The sequence below is a fragment of the Symsagittifera roscoffensis genome, chromosome 1, assembly GCF_963678635.1.
Source record: "Symsagittifera roscoffensis chromosome 1, txSymRosc1.1, whole genome shotgun sequence".
NCBI lineage: Eukaryota > Metazoa > Xenacoelomorpha > Acoela > Convolutidae > Symsagittifera > Symsagittifera roscoffensis.
In genome coordinates this window covers 14,669,954-14,684,061 of record NC_087062.1, presented here as the reverse complement: position 1 = coordinate 14,684,061, position 14,108 = coordinate 14,669,954, and the positions used below count along the sequence as shown (strand labels likewise).

The window sequence follows — 14,108 nt, the reverse complement described above, 5'->3', positions numbered from 1 at the left end:
GATCAGACCTCCCCTTAAAGCCAATCAAACTCTGAATTTGAGTCAAGGCCCAAATATACCTACGGCATTGAACCACCTACCCCCATTGACCAAGCAAACCCCCTCTCTGCCGAGTCCCTGAACATTCTGCAACTAAATTGTAACGGCATCTCTGGGAAAGCACCGAAATTGCAGCCTTAATATGCGGGTACCAACTCTGTTTTTAAGAAACAAAGTTAAACTTGAAAAATCGCACTCCCTCGCAAGCTATACAATTATTAGAAAGGACCGTACTCGAGAGCGAGATTGACTCCTTACTGCCATTCACAATGCCCTTTTATATGAGGAACTAGATATAGTGGAACACAAGACTTTGGAGGCGCAATGCGTATAAGTAAAGGCCACCAAACAAAATCTCGGAATCACAAATTTGTATATCCCTCTCCGCTCTAGCTGCCCCAAAATCTTTAAAGCCTCCATTACAGCTCTCTTATCTGATGAATTCAGTCAGGCTCTCGATGACGCAAACAAAGCCGAAATAATTGAATCTACTTTTACCCACTAAACTGCCATCATCAAACTAGGCTCCCATAGGATAGGAATACGTGAACATCATCACAAACCTTTCCCTGGCCTCGCCGTCTATTTTATTAAATCTTTCGTCGCAAACAATTTTAAAGCTAGGCTCAGAAAAAATTAGGGGACAAAACGACAAATGATTTAAAACTTTTGTACCTTTAATCGGTTGAAAACCAAAAATTGCGACTTCTGGGTCCCGTGATTGTAACTCGCAAAATTTTATTCAAACTTTTGAAATATTTCAAATGCTCCACTTATTTTGGTCCCCTTTCAAAATTCCAGCTGCAGTATATATACATGCTACACGCTTAATTGCACACACACACACATATATACACCATATTGAAAAAACCCTGCAGGCGCGTACTGGGGAGCAGCTTTCAACAGCCGATGAATGTTTCCATAACACAAGTTGTTAAACAAGCATTGGTAATCGCCTGAATAATTAGCGCAAAATTGCAAACTGGTACGTGTTTCACACATTTGACAAATATAACCAATTTTTTGTACACATTTGCTGTATTATCTGCGATTGCAACTTTGATTATTTCAATCACTTATTATAATAATAAACTGTTTTCGGGGATATCCATTGTGGGTAGTTATAAAATAAATTGACAAAACATGTCGACAATTTCACTGCCTAGGGGAGAACCATTGGACCTACAGGTCACTTCACAGATGTCTCAGACTTTTTATTGAATCTTTCGAGGCAAACAAAGCCGATACTAGTTCAATCTCAAACTAGTTTATGAGAAAATTATTGTCGAAAAAAAATTAGATAGAATTTCTACATTTGGACAACAGTTCTGCACAATCATTAAAATTCCGCTTTTACCATTCCGATTTAAATTGACAGCGATTGGCGAGGACGGAAAAATCTCTGGGGACGCTCTTTTCCATCGAAAACGAAAGAAGTCTTGAAGCATGAAACGCTTTATGTGCGTCACGATCGTTAAAAAACATTCAGAACAAAATCAATTCAAAGAAAAATTTAACATTTATGAACCGTTAGTAATTGATGAGTTATTGTTGTCATAATGGAACTGGATCTCAGTTTGCTCTTGATTATTACTGCCGCTTGATCCCTGGTTCAGATTACCATGTAAGGAAAGAGTTGACCCTACGATCAGATTTTGGTGCGACAAAAACGTAGCTGGGAGCGACAAAGGATTCAACGCGGAGTAACATTGCTTGTCGAGTTGATCTCTAACTTTTTTCGCTTCTGCAGCCAAATCTGCAACCTTTCTTTCCCTTATTCGCGGAGAGATCAGCTGAACACCTGTCATTTCGCTGATACAGTCTTTCAGTTTTGAGTACTCTTTCAATTCTTGTAACATTTCTTCGCTGTAAAAACTAGAATCTTGAGCTAACTCGTCTGTATCGGCAACGAGCACTGAAGGTTGCGGTTTCCTCCTTCCCTTGAATTTCCCCGTTTTTATCGAACAATTTCCCAAATCGTCGATTCTTTTAATTATATTTTCAGTCAAAGCGCTCTGATATGCAATCGCTTTGTCAATGTGCAGCATTTCTTTCACATTGGTATAGCACCCAGCTGATAATTTGACTTCGGTTGAATGCGCGGTTAGTGCGTTGAACTGTCGTCTTAGGTGACTCACACACTCCGGATTCGATTGAACAGCTGAGCTGGAGTTGATGTCGGATATGGTGTCCCACAGAATACATGCCTCAAGAGGCGACAGTTCCGGCAGTTCCTTGTCTGCCACTGCGTTTGCCAGGTAGTTGTAGATCAGAGAGAAATCCAGTCTCATTTCACTAACAGACCGAGGCTCGAAAGAGGCCACTGAAATACAAACATTTCGCCTATGAAACTCCATTTCAAGTGATAAAATTCAGAGCAAATACCTACATAACTATAGCCAAACAGCCTCATAAAACAAAACTTTTTAAAAAAATAATGAAAAAAAAAACATTGGTTGGTCCTTTAAACAGAATTCCGTAGCAAAAATCAAACAAGAAGGGCTGATTGCTGCGCAAGTAGGACACGAATGATCTGACGACAAAAATAATTGCCTAAAATTGTAAAAATTACGCCGTTAAAAATTTTTACGCATTTTCAAACAAATTGGCCGGCTTTTTGGATAGATAAAGAGATCTAGAGCTAAGCTTCAAAAACTAAAGAAAAATAGATTAAAGAACGTTAAAACATAAAACAGTAAATTCAGACTAGTAGCCTAGAACGTTCCCATCTTTACAAATTGGCCATCATCTCAAAAACATCTAAGATCGGATCTTAAAGGGAGCTAAGAAAAATATTCATTTTAAAACTCAAGAAAGAATATCAAGAACATTTTATGATTAACATTTTTTTAAGTCCACCCAATTTTAGAAAACTGTGTCGATATATAGTGTAATTATTTTCGTAAGTTATCTGTCTATAAATTACAGATTAAGTTCTTAAATAGATCACTAACATTTTAGTACCTCGTGCAGTGCTTTAGATATGTTTTCGGATGAGTTATGACTGCAAATGTTGGCCCATTGCGAGAGGGGTGCGGGAGCTGTCGGCTCAGTCATGTTGAACAGTTCCAAGTAGTAGCTCTTATTTCTCATCATGTGCTTTTCTCTGCCTTGTACAAATAATTTCACCTCTTCCGCTGTTCTAAAAAAGATACGAATATCATACGAATATCTCCTAAGTTTATTTTTCCAAGCTGAATAAAATTTTCTGAAACTATTGCATCAAACTTTTTCCGTATGATCATCCGTATAAAAGGCAATTAACAAGGATGTTTAACTTGCCAACACAGGTCGCACCTGGAAACAATATGCGAGGCCACACTTTCATAATCTTCAGGATCATCCACAATCTGCAGCGCCTTCAGCAATTTAGCTTTCTCTTTAAGAGTCCAATCTCGACCTTTGCGGGGCTTACTGCTCAGGGGAACACTTCTCGCAATTCTCCGGGCTAAATAGGAACCCTTTCGGTTGGTCAAATTTCTTTTAACCTTATGTCTGCTCCTTGTTGGGTACATTAACCTTGCCCGAGATCTAACTGAGCGTGAAGATCTTCTCAGAGGTGATACGCGTACTGCTCTCTTTTGCTTGGTCACTGAAGAAGCAGTGTCTTCTGTAGTTTCCAATTCAACACTGTCTAGATTTTCATCGTTCTTACTTGTCACCTTATTCTCGGGCGTGTCTGTGTCGTCGTCATCATATAATGTCATCAAACTCATTTTCTCAGCTCTTAAATGTTCAGATTGGTCTTTTAAACAACAAACTCTGGCTCAACACCACCATACAGTTGAATTGCTTTATATGTAGTTATCTCGTAACTTCTAACCATTGAACCAAGAAAAATCAATCATGTACATGAACCATCAAAAATGTCATTTTAGCACGCATTTTCTGGCTCATTCATCTCAAATTAGAATAACTACATCAAAAACTATAGCTTGCGTTGCTTATAGCTCAAGAACTGCTCAATATTTTTCAACAATAAAATAAACACGTTTTCAAAATGCCTTCATTTGCTACTAAATTTAGGTTAGCTGGAAACAATCAGGAGATAGATCCCTCTGAAATCGCCAAAAAACTGAGACAAGATATGATAGCCAGTCTTTCGTTGCCAAACCCAGTTGACAATTTAGACAAACTAATTCAGAAGTCAATTCCCCTTCAGGAAATGTTCAGTCTCAATTTTCGGGACAAATTCGGCTACACGCTACTTGGAAATGCAGTTAAATTATTCGCACTTCCCGTGATACAATATCTGGTGCTCAAAAGACAATTCATCATTAAGGAAGAGCTTATTATTGCAGTGGACGTTGACTACAGAGCAGCCATTGAATTTTTTCTCTCTGTGGACCCAGAACTTGTCGACCGACCAGTGTTGACTGGTACGGTCTACCGCCCTGGGCTATCTCCTGTTATGGTGGCCGCACTACGAGAAAACGAGACGATGTTAAAATTCTTGTTCTCCCGAGGAGCACAACACCTAGACATTCCAAATTACGACCCGCGAGAGCCCAGAAACATTATAAGATTCGACGCTATCTGTCAAACTCTTCTTGCCCTCTCCAACCCCATGTATTTGTGTATCATGAATGAGGATCCGATAATGGTTGCGTTTAAAATCTCCGAAAGATGTCAACAAATCTCATCTAGCTTAACCGTTGCCGCAACAGACATGCAGATAGTCAAGGAGAGCTGTGAAAAATTTGCTGCCGAATTCATCAGTAACATTGCCACATTTGATGAACTCATGTTGGTAATGAACCAAATGACGACTTTGGACCACAACATTGTGGCTCCTGGCGAACCCTGGGAGCGGCTGAAGTACGCAATATCCAACAAGCATACAGAATTTGTAGCAAATGGAAGCATCCAGAAACTAATGAAAAAGAAATTCTACGAAGGGCCCATTGCTCTGCAGGACTTCGAATCCTCCAACATTGCCAAGAAGGCGGCGTACCTTCTAGTACTAGTTCTTCTGACACCTGCGTGGATTTTCTTTTACCTTTTCGTGCCAGCAACTACTTCCCCCACTGGTAAAATGATCCGCAGTTGGATGGAAATGCCTCTGATGCGCTACGTGGTGCAGCTAGTCTTTTACATAATTCTTGTCATGATGGTACTGTATTCACTCATCCATTTCGGCACACATGACATTAAAACGTTTGCAGAAATTGCGAACAACGTTGTATGTTTTTCATACGTAGAAGATGGGAGGCCTGATTGCCTTTTCAAACAATCGTTAACACCCGAAATGATTGACCTATTTAGGACAAACACTACAGAATACTTTTATTTTATTTTAACAGAAGTGGGGCTCATATATGAAGAAACTGAGATACACAACGACGCCCTAATATTCGTCGATTCGTATGTTTTTGTTTGGACTATTGGCAATGCCTACAATGAGCTTCAGAACATTTTTTCCGACGGTCTTTCCAATTACATTTCCGACTGGGTCAATTTCCTGAACATGTGCCTGAATTTTTCCTTTTTTATGAACCTATCAGTCAAGTACACGCATGTTATCCAATATGGTACGTTTGATTATCCCGAAATAGGACAAGATTATTTCGGATACCCTTTGTATGTTGCTGACGCATTTCGTGCAACAGCTGCACTGTTATTGATTCTCAAGCTTTATAAGACTCTACGGATAACGACAGTGGTGGGACTGCCTCAACATCTGATGGCAGCAGCTTTCAGTGCAAGCCTCAATTTTATGGTTTTATTCTGTTGCACACTGATAGCATTCACTGTTTCTCTAAATGGGATGATTCACTCCACCTTCTCCCAATACTGGCAGAATTGCGAGCACGACAATGGCTCGTTGGTTAAAATTCCATGTGAAGTGCGGAGGTGGTCAGCTGATTACGAAGAAATGCTCGCTTTCCAGGAATTTGGACAAATGTTGATAACATTCTTTTTTTCTATGTTTCAAGCAGACACGCAGATGCAGAAGAACTTTCCTGTTTATGAAAACCCACAAGAATGGCTGACATCATTACTTTACGCTATATATGCGTTTGTGATGATTGTAGTACGACTAAATATTCTCATTTCGTTGATAATTTTTGCTGTACTTGAAGCCACTAGACGAGAGGGAGAAGTTTTCAAGTTCAGACGTTCAATATTGCAATTCAAGTTCATCGCAGGCCGCGAAGCTATACCACCTCCATTTAATGTTGTTCCTAGTATCAATCGAGTTACAGCGTGGTTTCAATCCGGAAAAGCGCCAACGAAAAAAATCTTGTCAGAGAAAGAATTGGAGACAGTCAACCAAATGCGAACACTTATACAGCGTCTCAAAAGTACATACTTGCGTAACTATAAGCTAAGAAACAGAGCAACTCTAATAACGACCACCGATTTAGAAAAAATGAGAAACAATATTTATGCGAGTTGCGAGACGGTCATTAAAAATGTGAATAACATAGACGAGAGCAGTAGGCGACTTGTGAAGGAAAAGTCGGAAAAGAAACAGGGCAAAAACATAGAAAATATTGACGAATCTATTCAGAACAACAAATTTATGCAAAAATATAAAAAACCGTGGAAATTGGTGTTAGCAAAGAACTAAAACTAACTAACAATTAATACCTGAATTACTGAGCAATTTATTGAAAAATTTGATACTGTAAACGTGTAAATTTTTCAAGAAGCCAAAGGATTACAATTTTAAAAGATGTCAAATGACTAAAAAATGGCTAAGCAAAGCTTTAAGTCACATTTCCAGCCACTGAAAAGAAAACGAGATGTAAATAACTAAGAAAAAACAGGGAATTTTTAAGGAATTGGGAATTTTTAAGGAAAAGGGGAATTTTTAAGGAAAATGGGAATTTTTAAGGAAAAGAATTAATGTCAGAAAAACTGTCAAGAAACCCAATTACTGTCATTAAAAAATCCTTTAATCTTTACAGAGCAGCCAAAAGGCCGACAACACGTGGGTAGCAAAAGTTTGATCCGGACTATGAGCTTGAAAAAAAACTAAACGAGAGGGAGAAGTTCAGATGTTCATTATTGCAATTCAAGTTCAAAGTTCATCGCAGGCCGCGAAGCTATACCACCTCCATTTAATGGAGATGGAATATAAAGAATGCAAAAGTACAAACAAAAAGAACTTCAGAAAATCTTAAAAAACTCAAAAATATAACCAATTCCATCAGTCTTGTCAAAATGCCGACAACACGTAGGTAGACGCTCACTGAGTCGAAAACAAAAAAAAACACTTTAACATTCAAACGATAAAAAAATAGGTTCACTAAGTCACAACTATTTTCAGCGGGAACAATTGTAAAACACAGAAGCGAAGTTGAGCTTTGCGCCACTAACGATACAAAATAAAGCGCAAAATATCAAAAAATAACGTGTTTCAAACAAAAAGTGAAAAACTTGAATGAATTTTGAAGAAATCGTAGGCTAAAAAGTGAAGAAAAATGTTACTGTAACTATTATAGAATATAATTAGCAGAAACAAAAGAAGGCTTCGGGCTTCACTACATACATCCATTTGTCTCTCATAACTAATATATGGAAACGATAAGATAAACATCGGTCAAAAAATTGGGACGCAAAAAATCCTCAATGAACTCGAAAATTGTTCATTAAATCTTGCAATGAAACAAACTGCATATCGAACAGAAACAATCGCGTATAAAAGTCTCTATACGCTATTTGCTATAAAATCAGATCAAAATGAAAGAAAAAAATTGAAAAACAAAAGTTAAAAAGAGCATGCAAAAATTACAACCATTGCCCCAAAAAAGAACTTGCAGAAAATCTAAAAAAACTCAAAAATATAACCAATTCCATCAATCTTGTCAAATTTGAAAATTATATGCAACAGTAAGAGAGCTCGCTGGATCACAAAAACAAAAAAACTACATCAAGAAAGACGCCGGAAAGGAAAATTAAAAACACGAAGTCTTTTGTTTTTTGAAAAATCTCAGCCAATCTCTACACTCCTGGATCCCGCAGTCAAATTTGCAAAAAAAATTCTGGTAACCTATCATTCTGGTAACCTATCATTGGTAACCATCAACTTGAAACGATTTCAAACAAAATTGCTCAAACCTAAAAACAAAAACTGGCTTAATTAAAACTAAACTATTTCCACTAAATTTTATTATTTCATAAGATGAACGTTACTCGATCGCGTTACTCGCTCAAAATTAAACTAAATCTCAAAACTTTTAAACCCTTTCCTCCCAGGGCAATTTTTCCACACATTGTTAAAGTCGTTCCGTTCCGTTCTAATCAAGACTGAAGGGGCTTCAAAATTACATATCACTCGACCTAATCCGACAATTAATTGTGGTACCTAATTTTGCGTTGAAAATAACTAAAACACCCGAATACAAAATTCCTCCCCAATTTCATTGATCGGAACAAAAAAACTTAATCAAAACCCAAGTTGGTATAATTACATAACACATGGGGAGCGATGATCGTCATTCACAACCAAATTAAATTTCTAGCGATCAGTCGGTTCATTTTAATGTCTTATTTTTAATTTCGCTTTTAATCGCCAACATGTTTGACCTCGAAACTTTCCGAAATCTGAACGACGAATTGAAATACGAGCTGTATAAAGACTTAGTCGAAAATGTTACTTATTTTAAACGAATTATCGAAAACTTAACTGTATCAACGAAAGAGGAAGAAAGAGGAAACAAATTTTTTGATCTAGAAAATTTTAAAAACACGGGCAATTCGAAAATTACAGAAAACAAATTTGAAAACGAATGGAGCAAGATTGGAACTCGGAGCAGAAATCAGAACAAACGAAGCGAAAATAACCAAGAAAGCAAGAATAACCAAGAAATCAAAATACAAGCAACCAATATTCAAGAAGAAAAATTCGACCAGCAACGAAAACATTTATTTTTACCACGAGAAGGAGAATATTCTGGCCTATTACTGGGAGACTCAATTGTTAACAGAATCAATGGGGAACAAATATCGGAAAATGTGTTGGCGAGAGGATTTGGTGGGCACAAAATTTCTGCATTGCTGGAACGCGTGAGAAACAGTAAATCGCGACATTTTAAACATGTAACTACGCTAATTGGAATAAATGACTGCCTCTCAAGTGATTTCGACGCGAAGGAAGCCGTGAGTAGCTTAGAAAAACTAATTTATCTCATAAATCATAAATTCTCCCCAGAAACAATTTCACTATGTACTGTAACTCCCTTAGGCGCTTTTAGAAAAGATTTTAATCCAAATGTACAGAAGCTAAACAAGCAAATTCTTAATTTAGTACGGAATGTAAAAGACTTGGGCGAAGTAAAATTGGATATTTTAGACATAAACAAAATTTTTAGTCAAAATACAGATGCTCTTAGCTCGGATGGTTTGCATCCTTCTGATGGGGGTGTTGAAATTTTGGTGCAAAGTTTTAGAGATTCTTTTAGGGGTTCTGATATTAATGCAAACACATGTGAGATTACAACCCGCCCCAGAATGAAGCAAACCCAACAATCATCAAATTTAGATCCAAAAACGGCAGAAATGTTACAATTTTTCCAAAACGGTGCAAAATTTTTTAGGAAATACTAGTTTCGCATTTTTTCTTGGTGCAAACTTTGGCGATTATTTAATTTATTTAACCTATTATGCTGAATATTAAATTCTGGTTGTTTTGTGCAATTTTTCTAATTTCCAAGGCTCAGATGGAAACTAAAGAAAAAACTATTGTTTACTGGGGCTATCTAAGCTGCCAGCAAAAGATATTATCAACGAAATGTGGGATAAATGAGCGGAGAGCTACCACACTGACTCATCTTTTCCTTTTCGCGTTGTTACTGACCCAAAGTGGGGATGTTGAAAAAAACCCTGGTCCTATCGAAACCATTGAAACAGTCTACGGTATCTGCTCAAAAAATTGTGCAAATCTTAAATTTGTTCATTTGAATTTTCAAAGTATTATTAGAAAACGGATGCAATTGAAAAAATTTCTTGATGATATGGGCGAAAACACAATTATAGGAATTTCCGAAACGTGGCTTAAAAAAGAAGATAGTGACAATTTATGGAATTTCCAACCTAGAACGCATGCGATGTTCAGATATGATAGGCAATCAGCGGTAAAAAAGAAAGGCGGTGGCGTTTTGTTATATATACCAGTCAAATTGGCTCCGAAATTGAGGCCTGATCTAAATTTATTTGATAAAGAAAAATATGAGTCAGTGTGGGTTGAGTGCGAATCTACATTTAACATTTCGAGTAAAGAAAAAATGTTAGTTAATTTGTGTTATAACCCAAGCAGATCAAACTTTATTGATTTTTTGGAACAATTAACGCTTAACATAGATAATGCTTTTTCAGTTTCTAATAAAATTACGCTTTTGGGTGATTATAACATAAATTATCTGGATAGCAAAGAAAAAGAAAATTTAGATTCTATAATTATCCCATATGGATTGAAGGTTTTTTGTCCAAACGATGAGACCAGAATTAGTTCCTCAACAAAAACTCATATCGACTACATAATCAGTGACTATGAAACAAACGGCATTGAGTTTTGTTTTGATACACCTTATAAAACCGACCATTTTGCTTCATTTATTTTGACGGATATAAAATGCGGCAAAATTTTACCGAGGATAATTACGACTTTCAATAAGAAAAATTATCAGAAAAATGAATTTTGCAATTCACTCTCCGCTCTTCCTTGGTATCTCATTGAAACAGTCTACGGTATCTGCTCAAAAAATTGTGCAAATCTTAAATTTGTTCATTTGAATTTTCAAAGTATTATTAGAAAACGGATGCAATTGAAAAAATTTCTTGATGATATGGGCGAAAACACAATTATAGGAATTTCCGAAACGTGGCTTAAAAAAGAAGATAGTGACAATTTATGGAATTTCCAACCTAGAACGCATGCGATGTTCAGATATGATAGGCAATCAGCGGTAAAAAAGAAAGGCGGTGGCGTTTTGTTATATATACCAGTCAAATTGGCTCCGAAATTGAGGCCTGATCTAAATTTATTTGATAAAGAAAAATATGAGTCAGTGTGGGTTGAGTGCGAATCTACATTTAACATTTCGAGTAAAGAAAAAATGTTAGTTAATTTGTGTTATAACCCAAGCAGATCAAACTTTATTGATTTTTTGGAACAATTAACGCTTAACATAGATAATGCTTTTTCAGTTTCTAATAAAATTACGCTTTTGGGTGATTATAACATAAATTATCTGGATAGCCAAGAAAAAGAAAATTTAGATTCTATAATTATCCCATATGGATTGAAGGTTTTTTGTCCAAACGATGAGACCAGAATTAGTTCCTCAACAAAAACTCATATCGACTACATAATCAGTGACTATGAAACAAACGGCATTGAGTTTTGTTTTGATACACCTTATAAAACCGACCATTTTGCTTCATTTATTTTGACGGATATAAAATGCGGCAAAATTTTACCGAGGATAATTACGACTTTCAATAAGAAAAATTATCAGAAAAATGAATTTTGCAATTCACTCTCCGCTCTTCCTTGGTATCTCTTATATCAATGTACAGACGCACAAAACATGTTCTCGACGATGATTTATTTAATTTCTTGTGCTCTACAGCAACATGCTCCTATCGAAAAAAAGTTTGTTCGTAATTTTAAACCAAAAAACGTGTTGAAAACGGAATGGTTCGATTCAGAATGTCAGCAATTGTTGACTAAGAAACAGAATTCACTCAGATCATATCGCAGTCAAAGCACAAGCGATAATTGGTCAAAGTACCAGTTTTTACGTAATCAAATGAGCAAATTGATTAGAAGTAAACAATTCGATCATTCAAAAAATTGTTTTTCACTTCTCAGCACTATCCAACAAAAATGGAAATATATTAACCAAGTTAGAGGTACATGTTCTGGCAACCATCGAATTACAGTTCTACGAAATTCCTTCAGTGAAATGATAACCCAAGACAAAAAAATTGCCAATCATTTAAATTATATTTTTTCAAACTTAGGCGAATTTTTCGGCGCTAAAAAGCCTCCGAATTACAACAAATCTGCCTCTGAATCTGCATCTTTCCATTTTCAACACATTACAGTGAAGCAATGCTTTGATATAGTTCGAAAAATCAATGTTGGAAAACCTCTCGGACCTTGTACCGTACCTGCTTGGGCAATCATTGACGGTCAATCAGTTATAGTTCCACATTTAACTTTTGTCATAAATACTTGCTTAGATGAGAACATTTTCCCGATCGAACTGAAAAAAGCAAACGTAACCCCTTTGTTCAAAAAAGATGACCCAATGGATGCAAAAAATTATCGGCCAATATCAATAACTTGTGCTTTTTCTAAAATTTTTGAAAAAATTTTACATGCCCAAATAACAGAACATCTTGACAAATTTCAAATAATGACACCATTTCAATTCGGATTTCGCAAAAACATTTCAACACAAGATGCTCTTGTTTATGTGACAGAAAGTATTCGAAATCAAATAGATTCAAAAAAAATCGTACATGCAGCTTTATTAGATCTGTCCAAGGCTTTTGATTCTATTTCGCATGAAGTTTTAATTGAAAAAATGCTTTCTCTCGGTTTTTCAAATGGAGCAAATGCTTTAATTGCTAGCTTCCTAAACAAACGTATTCAAAGAGTAAACGTCAATGGAATTTTTTCAGACTGGATTGAAATAAAACGAGGTGTCCCACAAGGAACGGTACTTGGTCCGTTGTTGTTCAATATTTATGTTAATGACATACAAGAGCGATTATATGAGGGTTGTACTTTAGTTCAATATGCTGACGACTGTATGGTTTTTTCCTCTTCTATAATTTCTGAGGATGCTTTGAATCGATTGCAAAAATCACTCAATAATCTAACGGAATTTTTTGCAGAGAACCAATTGAATCTGAATGCATCTAAATCGGAATTTATAACATTTTGTCAAAAAAATGATAGCAAAAATGTGGATACTGATAAACTAGTAATTAGTGGGCATTATGTAGCCAAAAAATCAGAATGCAAATATTTAGATAAAAAGAACATATTTCAGATCGAATTTTAAATCTTCTTCCCTTCTTCGCATTAGCAAATCGTTCATTGGAATCGAGAAAAGAATTGAGTTAAAGTGTATAACATACCTATACCAATATCTTACAAACAAAAAGAAGGCTTTTGAAAATACACTGAGACTACCGACTGCCAATTATAGGCTCAACGAAAGAACGAAACAAATTATTTTTGACAAACATTGTTCGACTGCTTCTCTACAAAAATCATTTTTTCATTTGACTTCTAAAAAATGGAATTCACTGCCCATAATTTTGCGCAATTTAGAAAAATCGAAAACAGAATTCAAGAAAAAATTGAAAGAATTTTACGTGAGTGAATTGAGAAACAATCCTATATGTACTAATACAAATACGTGGCGTGATTACCGTTTTTGCTAGTTCTATATTTTTTAATTCAGTTTAATTTTTCACACATTGCTTGAAAGAGAAACTGTATATACTCTGTATATACGTTGTATAATTGGACTATCTGTAAAATTGTTTGTAAAGTTTTATTACCAGCTTGTTCCTAATTCTTAAATCTTTAATTTTCTATAGTATCCGAAACTTCATATACTTTAATCAACCAATTTCCGAACTGTAACCGATTTTGTTTTTTTTTTGTTTTGTTTATTGCTTGTTTTCTGATGTTTTGTTTTTGTTTGATGTAACCAATGAATTTATAACCAATTTTATTATTTACACTTTGCTACACTGATGCCTCGGCTTTTTATTGTATAGTAATTCAAGTGTTCTACAAAAAAAAAAAAAGAATTGTATATATCCGACGAAAAACCCTTCTTCGGAACAAGAGCCGATAAACTTGCGCAAACAAGCAAAGGTCAGACGACTCAATTGGTCCTGCAAATAAACTCAATTTCATGCCCACTTAATAACAAGATCCAGCTGAGACTAGAACCGAGATCCAAATTTTGAATTTCAAAGAAAATAGATGGTTTTTAAAGCAATTTTGAGAAAGATCCAATTATGATTGACATCTTTAATTTAGAACTAGCGTGTACTGCACCTCCGGTGCTTCGAATTTTTAACAACAGCAA

The 14,108-nt window shown here is 35.8% G+C and overlaps 3 protein-coding genes across 4 annotated transcripts in view; 2 read left to right on the top strand and 1 right to left on the bottom strand.

Moving 5' to 3' along the window:
* The window catches only part of LOC134840219 (kinesin-like protein KIF9), a 510,307-nt gene that overhangs the window by 156,992 nt on the left and 339,207 nt on the right, over positions 1 to 14,108 (top strand). The gene's annotated exons all lie outside the window — the stretch shown is intronic.
* Positions 1,524 to 3,772, bottom strand: LOC134839584 (uncharacterized). The gene is made up of 3 exons (XM_063855225.1): positions 3,337 to 3,772; positions 2,994 to 3,181; positions 1,524 to 2,362 (listed from the first exon to the last, which is right to left on the bottom strand). Exons 1-3 carry the CDS (start codon positions 3,753 to 3,755, stop codon positions 1,560 to 1,562), a joined length of 1,410 nt encoding a protein of 469 aa, XP_063711295.1. The 5' UTR covers positions 3,756 to 3,772; the 3' UTR covers positions 1,524 to 1,559.
* LOC134847725 (transient-receptor-potential-like protein) overlaps positions 4,040 to 14,108 on the top strand; it is a 37,432-nt gene continuing 27,363 nt past the window's right edge. Inside the window, exon 1 of the mRNA XM_063864953.1 lies at positions 4,040 to 5,069. Within this exon, the coding sequence (XP_063721023.1) occupies positions 4,040 to 5,069 (1,030 nt within the window). The remainder of the gene's footprint in view (positions 5,070 to 14,108) is intronic.

Bases quoted from the DNA above. Each gene is read 5' to 3' on its own strand.
- LOC134839584 (XM_063855225.1), bottom strand. From the start codon at position 3,755: ATGAGTTTGATGACATTATATGATGACGACGACACAGACACGCCCGAG. The intron at 3,182-3,336 runs GTGCGACCTGTG...TATCTTTTTTAG, and splicing joins GCCTCGCATATTGTTTCCAG to AACAGCGGAAGAGGTGAAAT. The intron at 2,363-2,993 runs GTTAGTGATCTA...TTTGTATTTCAG, and splicing joins ACTGCACGAGGTACTAAAAT to TGGCCTCTTTCGAGCCTCGG.